General features: G+C 35.3%; 1 protein-coding gene across 2 annotated transcripts in view; it reads left to right on the top strand.

The window, feature by feature from the left end:
- Window positions 1-2,269: 2,269 nt before the first annotated feature.
- The window catches only part of brd2b (bromodomain containing 2b), a 29,338-nt gene continuing 14,569 nt past the window's right edge, over window positions 2,270-17,038 (top strand). The window contains exons 1-6 of one of the 2 annotated variants that reach the window (XM_073847170.1): window positions 2,270-2,406; window positions 5,375-5,678; window positions 10,015-10,152; window positions 11,718-11,865; window positions 12,025-12,200; window positions 16,320-16,772. In XM_073847170.1, coding sequence (XP_073703271.1) covers window positions 2,375-2,406; window positions 5,375-5,678; window positions 10,015-10,152; window positions 11,718-11,865; window positions 12,025-12,200; window positions 16,320-16,772 — 1,251 coding nt within the window. In that variant the 5' untranslated portion in view covers window positions 2,270-2,374. Of the gene's footprint in view, window positions 2,407-5,371; window positions 5,679-10,014; window positions 10,153-11,717; window positions 11,866-12,024; window positions 12,201-16,319; window positions 16,773-17,038 lie in introns of both variants that reach the window. The other variant, XM_073847169.1, reaches the window with a different exon arrangement.

The following is a 17,038-nucleotide window of genomic DNA, read 5'->3' as shown; positions in this document are numbered from 1 at the left end:
CGTTCAGTCAGTGCAGAAGCTTTATTAACATGCTAAATACGGTAAATAATATAGTCGATCTACTCAAAAACTGTTAAAAATATGTTAGTTATTTAATTAATAAGAAAAATTAAGAATCGTTTAGTTTAGCTTCTCTATCATGCTTACAAAATCCTCACTAGATGGTAACCGTGAGTCACACATAATAAACGGGACTCACTAAATTCCAGGGGTTTCATTACCACGACGTAAAATGGGCGTCCCTGAGGGCGTTGGGAAAACGCCCCTTTCTAAAAAAAATTATTAAGAGAGGTCACCGATCATGCGCAGTAAGTCAGTTTTTTTGCGCGGGCATTTCAAAACCTAGGATCAGCACTGATGGATAATGAAGGACAACACAGTCATACAGGTTATTTTTATGTTTTAAAATCTTAAATTTAAACGATTTTCGAAAACAAATAAACAGCCGTTATAGAAATGTAAAACGTGTAGCGTCTATTTACGAAAATAAATCATGGTTACAACGGTATCGTGGACAGGTAACGTTATTTCAAGACACTGTAACGTTATATGAATATAAATATGAAGGGCACGAAACCCCTGTGATTGTGGACAGGTATTTTCAAAATACTGTATATGAATATAATTATGAAGTGCACGAAAACCCTGCGATCTTGGCCAGGTATTTCAAGATATTGTATATGAATATAATTATGAAGTGCACGAAACCCCTGCGATCGTGGACAGGTATTTCAAGACACTGTATGAATATAATTATGAAGTGCACGAAACCCTGCGATCGTGGACAGGTATTTCAAGACACTGTATGCATATAATTATGAAGTGCACGAAACCCCTGCGTTCGTGGACAGGTATTTCAAGATATTGTATATGAATATAATTATGAAGTGCACGAAACCCCTGCGTTCGTGGACAGGTATTTCAAGATATTGTATATGAATATAATTATGAAGTGCACGAAACCCCTGCGTTCGTGGACAGGTATTTCAAGACACTGTATGCATATAATTATGAAGTGCACGAAACCCCTGCGTTCGTGGACAGGTATTTCAAGATATTGTATATGAATATAATTATGAAGTGCACGAAACCCCTGCGTTCGTGGACAGGTATTTCAAGACACTGTATGCATATAATTATGAAGTGCACGAAACCCCTGCGTTCGTGGACAGGTATTTCAAGATATTGTATATGAATATAATTATGAAGTGCACGAAACCCCTGCGATCGTGGACAGGTATTTCAAGACACTGTATGAATATAATTATGAAGTGCACGAAACCCCTGCGATCGTGGACAGGTATTTCAAGACACTGTATGCATATAATTATGAAGTGCACGAAACCCCTGCGTTCGTGGACAGGTATTTCAAGATATTGTATATGAATATAATTATGAAGTGCACGAAACCCCTGCGTTCGTGGACAGGTATTTCAAGATATTGTATATGAATATAATTATGAAGTGCACGAAACCCCTGCGTTCGTGGACAGGTATTTCAAGACACTGTATGCATATAATTATGAAGTGCACGAAACCCCTGCGTTCGTGGACAGGTATTTCAAGATATTGTATATGAATATAATTATGAAGTGCACGAAACCCCTGCGTTCGTGGACAGGTATTTCAAGACACTGTATGCATATAATTATGAAGTGCACGAAACCCCTGCGTTCGTGGACAGGTATTTCAAGATATTGTATATGAATATAATTATGAAGTGCACGAAACCCCTGCGTTCGTGGACAGGTATTTCAAGACACTGTATGCATATAAATATATAGTGCACGAAACCCCTGTGATCTTGGACAGGTATTTCAAGACACTGTATATGAATATAAACGATCGTGGACAGGTATTTCAAGGTACTGTATATGAATATAATTATGAAGTGCACGAAACCCCTGCAGACGTGGACAGGTATTTCATGATACTGTATATGAATATGAAGTGCACGAAAGCCCTGCAATAGTGGAGGTATTTGAAGCAAATGGCTTTTCCCTAACTGCGCATGATCGGTGACCTATGCAAATTCTCAAATAGGCCACGCCTGCCTGGTGACGCAATATCGATTACGCTGTACTGAAACCCCTGGAAAAAAGTGCATCCCCATAATAAACCCCTTCGCTGTACATGGGCGGTTCTACCGCTGCGGAAAAACCAGCTGCTGAGCCAATAAGAAGCGAGTTTCAGAGGCGGGACGAATTCTGATTGGCCAGTGGCGTTCTTATATAAAAACCCAGGAGCGGAAATTGAAAGGCGCCATTTGCTCGCTGGACGGCGCGGGGTATATCAAGCATAAGGTGTTGAATAACAATAAAACGGGGGCGAAAACGCAGGATTCCGCACCGCAAAACAACCCCGACCCATCCGAATGGAGGCGGCCATCAACCCGTCTCTTGACAGGTAGTATCGGCGCGCCTTCGGAGCCTAGAAACTAATCCTATGTGTGGATTTAATCACAAAGGACGAGCGAAAGAGAAGCAAGCGTTTGTTTACAAGTCATTAAATGGAAAAATAACCGCTTTGCGTTTTTTAAAATAAGTTCCATTTATAAAATAATAGCATGCAGCGAGCATCACTGTGTTGTGGGTCTGTACTGCATCATTTCCCTCCGCCATCTTCAGTTTTTAAAGGGCTACACCGTAACACACATTTATTCACCATGGTAACCACAGTTCCTGTCAAAATGCGATAGTTACTCTAGGTATTCCTGAAAACACACACATATCAACTATGTTTAAAATAATTTATCATGGCTTTATAATTGCAGCTATGCTAATTAGTGCACCCTGTGGTACAATTTTATAAGCGGCGTGCAAATGTGTAATATATGCATCCCAGTGTTTTGCATGCTTGCATTTGTCTGATTGTGTTTTGGGATGTGCATGCAGTTAATTTGCATAAGTGCAGTGTGAATGAGCGATCTGAAGTGTTTGAGCTGTGTTATTAAATGTGTGTGCACTGTGCAGGCAGGGATAGGGAGGGGTGGATGATTCATGTGGCTGCTGTCCTGTGCTGATTGGGCATCAATGCAGTGAACGCTTGTTTACAAACAGAGAAAAGGCGGGACAGAGTGAATGACATTCGCTTTTACAGTATGTTTTACTATGCATGCACTGCTAATGCACAGATTAATTGTCTATTGAATTAATGTGTCAGTAATTATTAAGTTCATTTTTCTTAATGGCCCTATTCAGTGCATGTGCTTTTATACCTTTAACGATTTGTTGAAATATGGAGAATGAACTGTGATCGTGATATTTGTAGAATGAGAATGCGATTAAAATGATAATCAGTGGATTAATTTAAGTGTTTGACATTTTATACTATTATTTTATCATGGAGTTACATTTGCTTTTTAGTTGTTGATTAATTAATATTTATATTCAGCAAGTAAATTAACACATTAAATTCATCAAAAGGGACAGTAAAGATGTTAATGTGTCAAAGACGTTAAGATGTCCATTAAGTACTTTTAAGGTTTCAAATACGTTTTTGTAGAATAAAATGCCAAAATCTTGTTGAAGTAATGTTACATTGTTATTTATTGTAATACAATATTTATGTAAAAGTTAAACAACATGCTTATTCTGACTTGTACATATTAAAATATATAAAAGAATATAGGAGCATATTAAATTGTGTTTTAAATGAGGAAAACAATTCTTACTGACAAATTGGGCAAAACCTAGGATAGTGGCAAACTTAAAAAATGTAGAAGTACAACTAATTAGTATTTGGGGTGAAAGTTGTCATGTCATAAATTTATTTTTGTTGTAAATAAGCCTGACAAGATTGTAACACTGAATGACATTTTTGTGGGTAGGGACAAAATGTATGATGTTAATTTTACGAAAACAAAAATGCAATTAAATAAAATTTAAAATTTAAAATAAAATTTGTATTCGGCAAGTAAATTAAAACATTAAATGCATCAAAAGAGACAGTAAAGATGTTAATGGTCAAAGACGTTAAGATGTCCACGTCAAAAGAAATTTACAAAAGTGATTTTATGTCCATAGAAAGCACATTAAATGTAAGTAAAAGTATACTTTTAAGGTTATGTTTTTGGAGAATAGAATGTCAAAATTTGATTGAAAAAATGTTACATTGTCATTTATGTAAAAATGTAAACTACATGCTTATTCTGACTTGTATATGTTAAAATGTATAAAAGAATAAGGGAGCATATTAAATGCTATTGTGTTTTAAATTAGTAAAAATTCTTACTGACAAATGGGCAAAACCTAGGATAGAGGCAATTAAAAGAAAATGTAGAATTACAGCTAATTAGTATTTTGGGTGAAAGTAATTCATCTTTTAATGTGATAAATTGTTTTTTGTTGTAAATATGCCTGACGGGTGTTATACTGGATGACATTTTAGTGAGTGTCTTCTGTAAATTAGGAAAAAAATGTATGATATTTATTTTTTGCTCAGAAAAACAAAAATGCAATTAAATTAAACACAACTTTTTAATATATTTTTATTTGTATTCAGCAAGTAAATTAAAAGATTAAATTCATCAAAAGAGACAGTAAAGATGTTAATGGGTCAAAGACGTTAAGATGTCCACGTCAAAAGTGATTTTATGTCCATAGATAGCACATTAAATGTGGAGCATAAGAATAAGGGAGCATATTAAATTGTATTGTGTTTTAAATTAGTAAAAATTCTTAAGGTCAAATGGGCAAAACCTAGAATAGTGGCAAATTTAAAAAATGTAGAATTGCAACTAATTAGTATTTTGGGTGAAAGTAATTAGTCTTTTGATAGCTCATAAATTGATTTTTGTTGTAAATATGCCTGACAAGATCGTTACACTGAATGACATTTCATTGAGTGTCTTCTGTAAATTAGCAAGGATGGCTTAAATTAAATAAAAACAATAAAGACATGTATGTATTAATTCATATTTTAAAAGATTTCTATTTTAGATAAGCTGTTCTCCTGGACTTTGTATTTATCAAAGAAACCAGAAAATGAATTCTACAGCTGTTTTCAACATATTAATGATAATAGATGTTTTTTGAGCAAATCAGAATATTAGATTGGTTTTTGAAGGACCATGATATAACATTGAAGACTGGAGTAATGATGCCAAAAAAATTGCTTTAAAATTACAGGAAGAAATTACATTAAATGGTAAAAATATTTTAACATTTTTAATTTTTTTTCTGTAATTTGGATCAAATAAATGCAGGCTTGGTGAGAGCAAAATACTTTTTTATAAAGCATTAAAAATCTTACTATTGAAAAACTTTTGATTGGTAGTGTGTATATGTTTGTGTGATAATGAACAAACCTCATTATCATCCAAACTCAATACTAAATGCTGTATGTCTTGTGTTTTGCTGATTTTCTCCAGCAGCTCTGTGGGAGTAGGGCTGTCTGTCATGGGTGGGATGGAGCAGAGTTCGGGCAAGCGTATTCGGAAACCCTCGCTGCTCTATGAGGGCTTCGAGAGCCCGTCTCTGCCCCACGTGCTTCCTCCCCACGTCCCTCCACCCGGACCTCCTCCACCCCTGCAGCCGCCGGTGACGGACCCCAGCCGACAGGGACGCTCCACCAATCAGCTGCAGTTCCTCCACAAGGTCTTGGTGAAAGCGCTGTGGCGGCATCATTTCGCATGGCCTTTCCATGAACCCGTGGATGCGGCCCGACTCAACTTACCTGTGAGTGAACGCTTATTTTCTGAGAATAATTCACCCAAAAATGTCAAGAGTTATTCTGTGTCAAATCAACTACATATATTTGTAGCAATAGCCAAAAATACATTATATGGGTCAAAATGATAGATTTTTCTTTTATGCCAAAAATCATTCGGATATTAAAGGGATGGTTCGGAGTAGAATTGACTTCATTGCTATGCACTCCGAAGCCCATGTAAATACCCCATCCGAACTTTTTTTTTTACCTTAGTCAAACATTTATGGAGATATTAGAGTTTTTCGAATTGCTTGTTACAGGAGTGAATGGTACATGTGATGTATCTCGTAAATTGCACCACTAAACGTGCAAGTAATCTTACCAAACTTGTACAGTAGTGTAAACAGATTATGTACTCACAAAACGCTGCATCAGAACATTTGTAAGTCCACCATGAGTGTTTTAAAAACACGTTTTACCCGAGAACTACTAGTCTCAGAAACTACAAGTCGACGTCACTTCCCTGGTTTGAAAAAAGCACGTAAAAGTCCTTCTACTACATCTGTGTGCATGTCAACTTGTAGGAGGACTTTTACGTGCTTTTTTCAAACCAGGGAAGTGACGTCGACGTGTCGCCATTTGTAGTTTTTGAGACTAGTAGGGATCGGCTAAAACGTGTTTTTAAAACACTCATGGTGGACTTACAAATGTTCCGATGCAGCGTTTTGTGAGTACATAACCTATTTACACTACTGTACAAGTTTGGTAAGATTACTTGCACGTTTAGTGGTGCAATTTACGAGATACATCACATGTACCATTCACTCCTGTAACAAGCAATTCGAAAAACTCTAATATCTCCATAAATGTTTGACTAAGGTAAAAAAAACTTCGGATGGGGTATTTACATGGGTTTCGGAGTGCATAGCAATGAAGTCAATTCTACTCCGAACCATCCCTTTAAGTGAAGATCATGTTCCATGAAGATATTTTGTAAATATCCTACAATAAATATATCAAAACGTAATTTTTGACTAGTAATATGCATTGCTAAGAACTTCATTTGGACAACTTTAAAGGTGATTTTCTCAATATTTAGATTTTTTTTGCACCCTCAGATTCCAGATTTTCAAATAGTTGTATCTCAGCCAAATATTGTCCTATCCTAACAAACCATACATCAATAAAGCAAACTTTTTTTATTCAGCTTTCAGATGATGTATAAATCTGAAAAGAAAAGAAAATTAAGCAGCACAACTGTTTCCAACATTGAGGATAAATCAAATTTTAGAATGATTTCTGAAGGATGGATCATGTGACACTGAAAACTGGAGTAATGATGGTTAAAATTCAGCGTTGCGTCACAAAAATGAATTATGTTTAAAAATATATTCAAATAGAAAACCACTATTTTATATTGCAAAAATATTTCACAATATTAGAGGTCGACCAATATTGGATTTTACCGATACCAATAGCTAGGCTGGACCTTCTCCACCGCTTTAGCAGCGGACCCAACCTGGAAAACATCGGCATGGATTTTTGCTGATAACAGATAGTTCAGCCAATTAATTATCGGTGCCAATTAATCGGCAAAACCGATACATCGGGCGGTTTTTAATCACATAAACTCAATCTTGATAAGCAGAAAAGGCTTCTTTAAAAAATATTAAAAATCTTACTGATCCCAAACTTTTGAACAGCAGTATATATTTACTAAATTATTTTGTAGAGGAGTGAAAATGACAATTTTCACCTGAGATTTAGAGTCAAGTAATAGGGGGGTAAAAATGACTTTAGAAAGATGGCAGCGTCATTATACTATTTTTACCCAGAGATTGGAAGGTCTATTAGTAAAATCAGCTGACTTTAGCTATCTGTGTTGCATTAAATGCCAATGCTGACAATTGATAAATGAGGAAAAAGCACTTTTAAAGATTTCTTTTACAAAGTTTGCCTGCCTATAACTTAAAGAAGTTGTTCAGTTTCATAACAAAAATTTACAGATAATGTACTCACCCCCTTGTCATCCAAGATGTTCATGTCTTTCTTTCTTCAATCGTAAAGGAATAGTTTTTTGAGGCAAATATGTCAGGATTTTTCTCTATATAGTGGACTTCAATGCAGTCCAACTTCCAAAATGCACCTATTAGGGTTGGGCGATGTCGACCAATTTGGCATCGTACGATGTCTAATGTGAAACATCGCGATGGACGATGGCATCGTCTGTGGGGGGCGGGGGTGAGGGATGGTTGTTGTTAAATAATTTATTCATAACGAATTAATTAATTGTAGCCTACCGTGTCCACCAGTGCTTAATTTGAGCCTGATCCTGTTCTGGAAAATGTCCGATTTTGGATTTTTGCGTTCCGGTATTTGTTTTTAAAGATCCGGCATTAACAAGTGCATTAGATCGTGACAGTGCGTGCGTGCAGAAGAGACAGAGCAAGCGTGGGTTTATATAGATGCATTTGTGTTGGTCCTTAACATATTTTCGACCAGTCAGCTTTTTTAAGTTCAATAACGCTCTCATTGTTTGCTTACTGCTTAACCCACTCTCTCCAAACGCATTTACTGAGCAGCAGAATGTTTAGAGAGAAAGGGTAATATCAGAAATAATACCAAATCAAGCGAAATATTATGTATTAACATTATAAACACTATAAACATAGCTATAAGTTAGTTACCCTGACGCCTGACCCAAAACGAATGATTTAAATGTAGAGGTATTTAAAACAGAACAGAAATGAAACAAAATATATAAAGTTAAGAAACTAAAACAAAGCGAAACTAAAAATAGCGCGTTGGGCTCACGCACCTCTGTTTTTCGGCACAAATCCAAGTGTTTCCATATTCCCAATGTATTTGAATGATAAAGTGTTATTTATAATGTATACTAGGCTTTGTATTGTACATTCGTATTTCAATGGAAAAAAAATATATTCTTGTGTTTTTGTTCAAAGCTCTGTTCATTATGGTAAAACCATGAAAAGGGCATATTTGGTGTAGTTTATTTAATCTAATTTAATTCAAATTATTTTGATTTTTTTTTCTGCTGTTTTTGTATGCCTCATTTATTAATGTAAACGAACTTTCATGTAATTTGTTAGGAGTTCACTGTAATTTGTATTGTGATCACTAACAACTTCCTTGTTATTATTTCCTCATAATAATAATAATAAAATAAGTAAAGATGCAGATATTGAAAGCATGCATTTCATTTGGCTTTAAAGTGATTAAGTGTGTGTTTTTCGTGAGCGGGTTGCTGCTGCGGCGGGGGCGGGGCGGGGCGCTGCGGGGGCGGGGCGGAGGATCGCGATGCCGGCTCAGCATCGTGATGTCTATTGGCCATCGGCGATGGACGATGGCATCGTCTATCGACCCAACCCTAGCACCTATAAAGCTGCTTAAGAGAAGGGTCTTATCTAGTGATTGGTTATTTTCTTAAAAAAAAAAAAAATTACAATTTAAATACTTTTTAAGTTAAATGCTCGTCTTGTCTAGCTCTCCGTGAACTCTGTGTGTCAAAAAGATCTAATTTTCTCCTCCAACTTCAAAATCGTCCTACATCACTGCAGAAGGACCAACCCAAGTGAACGCCCTTTACCAAAAAAGGTAAGAAAAAATGAGATGGGAGTTTTTCAACATACCCTAACTGTCATGAACCGGAATACACAGAGACAAGATGAGTTTGAGGTTAAAAGGTATATATAAATTGTAATTTTCTTTAGAAAATAACCAATCGTTTTGCTAGATAAGACCCTTCTTCTTTGGCTGGAAACAGAGCCCTTTGAAGCTGCATTTTGGAAGTTCAAACTCACAGGACTATAGAAGTCCACTATATGGAGAGAAATCCTGAATTGTTTGCCTCAAATAACATTCTTTCTTCAGTCGTAAAGAAATTAAGACATGAACATCTTGGATGACAAGTGGGTGAGTACATTATCTGTAAATTTTTGTTCTGGAAGTGAACTGCTCCTTTAAATGGCACTTTTAAAGTTTTACTTTGACAAAGTTTGCGTTCCTGTAACTTAAGAAGTATAGTTACTTAATGTCCTTTTAGATTTTAGGTCTTAACAAACTTTTCTCTTGGTGTTTTCATTCTTGAGGCCCTATATGGTTTCATTTCATCTCAAAATGGCTTCAAGAGTAAATTGTTCAATTCACAACTGTGACCCAACCTTCATATAATTCCAAAACGGTGTGCTTTGATGCACAAAGTCTGTCCAACCAGAAATCTTCAGCATGTTGTTGTCTATTGTGACAGCGTCTCATATTACCAGTAGCCTGACAGGCCTTCTCTGTATTCATATGCACAAATAATATGATCTCCAATGACATGTTCTCCAATTTTGCTTTCAGGACTACCATAAGATCATCAAACAGCCGATGGACATGGGCTCCATCAAGAAACGGCTGGAGAATAACTACTACCGCGGCGCCAGCGAATGCTTGCAGGACTTCAATACCATGTTCACCAACTGTTACATCTACAATAAGGTGTGTGTTGCCATGGAAACTTCCTGCAGTGCTCGTTAGGCATTACCTAAAGGTTAGAGCAGAAACATAGTCATTTCATGTAATTGCTGTGTTATTAAGCACTAAAATGAAATGTGAGAGCTTCAAGCAGTTATAGGTGACACATGGGGAACATGCGTCATTTAGTGCTTATTTGAAATAGATATACTCTGTTTAAACATGTCAGAACCGCGCACGAGTTAGTCATTTTTGACCGAAACATAGTATGTTTTGAAATTGTAAAAATCTTAGCTTCATCGGAATGACATGACACTTGGTGACTTTTGTTGCATTAGCTATGTGTGCACAAAAAAATCACTGACATGATTCGGATATATTAAAGTGTCAAGTAATAATAGTCACACTTGGCTCCTTCGTGGTCAAAAATGTCTGACATAGTAAATGAATAGGAAATATGAAAAACTGCAATAAATCAGAATCTTTCGGTGGTACAAGCTACAAATCAGCCACTGTGCTGAAAAAAAGTGTTCAGCAATCAAGCTTTTTTAATGTCAAATGTTGCATTTATTGAAAAAATACAAAATAATTAAATACAAAAAAATAAATTCTAGTGGAAAAAAAATTGTTCAATAAAATTGTATAAACATTGCATAGTATCATAAAAACTCCTCATAATTCTAAATAATAATCACAAAACATTGAACAAAAATGTATTTCATTGATTTTCCTGAAGAAAAAAAAAAAAGCTATTTTTTAAGGCTTTGGTCACTTTTGACCCTGAAGGAGCCAAGTGTGAGGCCCAGAAGGCTAAATAAGAAATTATTACTTTTATTCCTCAAGGATGCATTCAATTGATCAAAACTGATTATAAAAATGTTTATAATGTTACATAAGATTAAAGAAATAATTCTTAAATTCTTTTGAACTTACTATTCACCATTGCATCATGAAAATATGAAGCAGCATAACTGTTTTTTAACATTAATCATGTTAAATAATGTTTCTTGAGCAGCAAATCAGCATATTAGAATGATTTCTGAAGGATCTTGTGACACTGAAGACTGGAGTAATTATGCTGAAAATTCAGCTTTGCCTCACATAAATAAATTACATTTTCAAATATATTCAGATAGAAAACATTTGTTTTAAATTGTAAGAATATTGAACAATTTTACTGTATTTTGATTGAATAAATGCAGCTTTGATGAGCATAAGAATTTCCAAAACTTGCAAACCCAACATACTTTTGAGATCCATGCGGGCGAAATGAGTTGGACTGAGCAAATTTCCAAAAATATAGAAGGTTTTTATATTTTTTTATTTTTGTGACATTGAAGACTGGAGTAATAGATGATGAAAATTCAGCTTTGCATCACAGAAATAAATTATATGTTAAAGTATATTAAAATAAAAAATGGTTATTTTGAATTGCAATAATATTTCATAATATTATTTTTTTTCTGTATTTTTGATCAAATAAATGGATCTTTGATTAGCATATATCAAAATTTGCCAGCAGGGGCTACATGTACATATCAACATATTAACATTTTCTACAGAAGTGTACAATGTGAATTGTCTTTCAGCCTACAGATGACATTGTGCTAATGGCACAGTCTCTGGAGAAGGTCTTCTTACAGAAGGTGGCCCAAATGCCCCAGGATGAGATTGAGTTGGCCCCTCCTACCCCTAAAGGCAGAGGAGCAAAAACCATTAAAGGACGTAGAGGCGGAAGTGAGTTACAGTCAAATCATCTGTAGCATCACATTTTTAGCCAATTCTAGTCTAGAACCACCTATTCAGACAAAAAGATATCACCTGAATGATATGTAAAGCAGTCAGTCAACCAACCAGTCTATAATTTTTGCAAAACATATGCTTTATTTCCATCAGGAGGAGGAAGTGTTACTTCAGCTCACCAGGTGCCTGCCGTGTCTCAGTCGGCGTATTCGCCTTCCTCACCCGACACGCCAGATTCACGGTTTTCCACTCCTCCACAGACCCTGTTGAGCAACAGCGGCCCACCTCCACAAATGATGACTCAACCACCCACCCAACCCACCGCAAAGGTACATACACACAAGCTTCAGAGCTTCATTGTGTGATGATTTACATGGCTGAGACTGGACATCATCATCATCCGGCCAGTTGTTGATCCAATATATATTATATTATATTATATTATATTATATTATATTATATTATATTATATTATATTATATTATATTATATTATATTATATTATATTATATTATATTATATTATATTATATTATATTAATTATATTATATTATATTATATTTAGGGCCGGGACTTTAACGCGTTAATTTAGATTAATTAATTACACAAAAATAACGCGTTAAAATTTTTTTAACGCATTTTAATCGCACTGAGTTTTGCACCGCGGAACGTTTCTCACTGGATGAGATTAGGCGGACCGATTATACTGGAGCACAAACTAGCGTTCAGACAAGCCAAAGACGTCCGTCCTAAATAGTATTGTATGGCCCAAATCGTAGTATGTTTAAAAAGTATTCCAAAGATTCCCGGATGGTCTACTACTTAACGATCAATGCACACTTTTAACTGCTAATATTGCCGGCAACACACTGCGCCGTGAACAACAAACACGCATAAAAAGTGTTAAACTACAAACATGGAGGATATACGCGACCAACGGACAGGTAGAGAAAGGGGTTTGAGTGATAAATAATCAGTGTGTAACCTGATAAAAACTATTTTTTAAATGTTATCCGCGTTATATTCCATGTGCAGCAACTTTTATAATGATAGGTTTGGTCATTAACGTTTAAATGCATAATTAAGCAAACACAAGAGCAGAGTTCTCGGCATGAAAGACTCGTTAAAGAACGTGCCTCTTGCTACACTTTTAATGGCAATATTGTACTGGTCTGGTGGACTTGGTTGAACAAAAATAAGCAATATTTTGTTGCTTAAGCTTATGTATTCAGTCATTATTCAATGGTATACTAAAAATCCATGTAAAATTCTTAATTCTCACTGTTCTCAGGTCAAATATTTATATGCGATTAAAATGCGATTAATTTCGATTAATTAATTACAAAGCCTCTAATTAATTAGATTAAATTTTTTAATCGAGTCCCGGCCCTAATTATATTATATTATATTATGTTTTAATGTTATATAGATTTATAATTAAATTAGGGATGTCAATCAATTAAAGTATTTAATCGCAATTAATCGCATGATTGTCATGAGTTACCTCGCGATTAATCACACATTTATATCTGTTATAAATGTACCTTAAATGAATACTTTTTAAGTTTTTAATACTTTAATCAACATGGGCATGGACAAATGTGGATGCTTTAAGCAAATGTTTTTCTATTTTGTTATTTAAGTTTAAATTGTTATAATTTTTTTTAATTATTGAAATAATTTAGATAGTCTCATTGTTATGTTCCTCTACATATACCCAAAGCTTTGGCAATATTGTAGTTTTTACAGTCATGCCAATAAAGCAAATTTGAAATGTATGTTTATTATAAGTGAAACCATACTCGACATACAGCATGAAGACTAGACATGTTTCAAAGGTCATAGATGTTTTTCAAATAACTTGTTCATGTCTATTAGACACGTGAAAAAAAAAAACATAGAAATACCAGGATCCCATTACTTCTCTTTCTTTTTTACTTACACAAGCCTATTTACATTATTTGCAGGACAGGGCAGCTCACTTCTTCTGAACATGCAAAATGAACATTTATTGTATATTATTACATTTGTTTGCCCCTCTGTGCCCACATACTGTAATTTGATGCAGTTCTCAACAAAAATGTTTCCATTGTCATATTTTATTGTTTCTGTTGTCAGACAACCAAAGTAATATGAAATAGTCACTGAAAAAAAAATCATGAATTATGATCATGATTAAATCGCTGAAAAGAATCATTTACTGGCTTCTGGACATAAGTCGATATTCTCTGCGTTATGTTTTTAACCTACTGTTTGAATGCTTTCATGATCCTTGGACTTTGCAGGAGCTTACCCATTTAAAATTATGAGATCACAAAAACCTGCATCTTTTCATTTTTTAAGGTATTGTTTTCGTTGTAATGTACCGATTCGAGAGCCTGGTCTCATTAAAATGTGTACCAGTAGCACGATTTTCTGTTTCTATGTGGTTTGCTCTTAATACGCTGAAATTAACTTTGGCGTGCATATGATATGCATGTGTTTTGACGTGTATATAGAAGGCAGTTTTCGTGCACTATGCATCAACCCTACACCACCAATCCTAACGTAGACCGACTCCACTTGTATTCATTTATCTATATATAAATATATCAGAGGTCGCGTTAACCGAAAATTGTCCGTCATTGACGGAATTTTTGTTGCAATGACGGAAAAATCTGAAGGCCGTCCGTCACTTTGAGAGATTACACAGAGGGTGATCTAGTGTAATTATTAGCTGTAATTCCCACCCTGTCCAGTTGGTGGCGAGTGTGCTCCAGTGTGGCAACAGAGCACTTGCTCCAGAACTAAAAAGAAACTGTTACTAATCTTTTGCCTTTTGCTATGCGTTTGATTACGCACAGGCGCAGCGGAACTAAGAAGCTACAACGATCTATCATGCCACATTAAAGAGCGCCAAAACAGTATTTATTGCTTGAATTTCCTAATGAATTTGAATTTGAGATTTCATTGCGATTTATTGGATGGGAGGCACACTATGTACTTGTCATTGACTGAAAATAGCATAGACCAAAAGATCAACTGGCATTTACTGATCAATATTGCTCATTAAAATGAGAATACATTAAAATCGATGTCGCTGCGGGGTGTGGTGTTGAACATGAAAAGTTAAGCAGTCTCATCTGTTCTCTTCAACATATTAAAAATTAAATCGTGAACAAAAATAAATGTGATTAAAGGTGTTACAATTAAAATATGAAAATTAAAATGACGTGTGATAAGGAATTATCCGTCTGATATATAATGTATACATCATATGAAAGCTCAATAAATAAGCTTTCTGTTGATGTATTGTTTGTTAGGATAGGACAATATTTGGCCGAGATACATCTATTTGAAAATCTGGGATCTGAGGGTGCAAAAAAATCTAAATACTGAGAAAATCACCTTTTAAAGTTCTCCAAATTAAGTTCTTAACAATGCATATTACTAATCAAAAATTACATTTTGATATATTTATAGTAGGAATTTTACAAAAAGTCTTCATGGAACATGATCTTTACATAATTTCCTAATGATTTTTGGCATAAAAGAAAAATCAATAATTTTGACCCATACAATGTATTTTTGGCTATTGCTACAAATATACCCAAGTGACTTAAGACTGGTTTTGTGGTCCAAGGTCACACACACACACACACACACACACACATATATATATATATTATTTAACCTAGTCAAGCTGAGACTTTTATATTGTAAAAACTATTTTATATTAATTTTATAAAATATATTATTTTGATTAGTTTTTTTTTTTTTTTTTTTTGAGAAAATGAAGCCTGATAATAAAGATGAAGCCTGAGACTGGGCTTATATATGTATGTATATGCATGTATGTATTTATTTATTTATTTACTTGCTTATTTTAATTAATGTAATTAACTCGTTATTATAATAAATCAACCACTATTTTATATATTCATATGGTCAGTATTTAGTGTAGTTACAGACTGTACACCATAGATTTAGTCCATGTCAAGTCAAGTCACCTTTATTTATATAGCGCTTTTAACAATACAGATTGTGTCAAAGCAACTGCACAGTATTTAAACAGCACAATAGTGTGTAAGTAACGCATTATTGTAAGTAATCAATTTTCAGTTAAAGGCAGTTCATCAATGAATTCAGTGATATCATCATCCAGTTCAGTTCAAATAGTATACGATATCGCTGGAAAGTGTCCCCAACTAAGCAAGCCAGAGGCCACAGCGGCAAGGAACCAAAACTCCACAGGTGCTACTCCATGCTACTTGTATGCTATATTCCAATTCTTCCAAAGCTTTTCAAGAGAAATGTTTGAGGAACAGATTACAATTTAATTGATTACTCACAAAACATGTTGCCTTCTGCTGTTACTTTCTATCATTTTTAGCTGCTGGTAGGTTCAGTTGAAAATGTATTTATTACTAGCACAAAATGAGAGCCTTATGTCTCTGTTCTCTCCGCAGAAGAAGGGTGTGAAGCGTAAAGCCGACACCACCACTCCCACTACGCTCGGCTTCCCCATGACCGCAGCTGCTCGGATGGGAGGCATGGGGAAAGGTCACGGATCAGTCGGAGAGATGCCCCACTCGCTCTCCTCCATACCCGTAGACTGTTCACAAGGCATGGGCGTGAACGACCCCACCCACCTCCAGCCCGTCTTAGGGCGACCGCTGTCCCGTCGTCCAATCAAACCTCCACGTAAGGACCTGCCCGACTCAATACGGCCTCATCAGCCTTCGCGGCGGGGGAAACTAAGCAAGCAGCTTCGATACTGCAGCGGCGTCCTTAAAGAACTGCTGTCCAAAAAACACGCGGCGTACGCCTGGCCCTTCTACAAACCCGTGGACGCGTCAACGCTGGGCCTGCACGACTACCACGATATCATCAAACACCCCATGGACCTCAGCACCATCAAGGTGACTTGCAGAGCTGGGTAGTAACGGATTACATGTAATCTAGATTACATAATCAGATTCCAAAAATGAAGTACTTGTAATTGGAGTAAATTACATTTTAAAATAATCATAATCAGATTACAGTTACTTTTCTTTGGATTACATGATTACATATTATTCACACAATAGCAATAAATTATTCATCATTTATTGATTCTCTCTAATTCCTCTTTTTTATTTTTTAAATTTTCTTTCTAAAATAATCTACCGCTTATATACACTCAGAA

The sequence above is a fragment of the Garra rufa genome, chromosome 9 (genome assembly GCF_049309525.1).
Source record: "Garra rufa chromosome 9, GarRuf1.0, whole genome shotgun sequence".
NCBI classification, from domain to species: Eukaryota; Metazoa; Chordata; class Actinopteri; order Cypriniformes; family Cyprinidae; genus Garra; species Garra rufa.
This window is presented reverse-complemented; position numbering and strand designations above follow the sequence as displayed.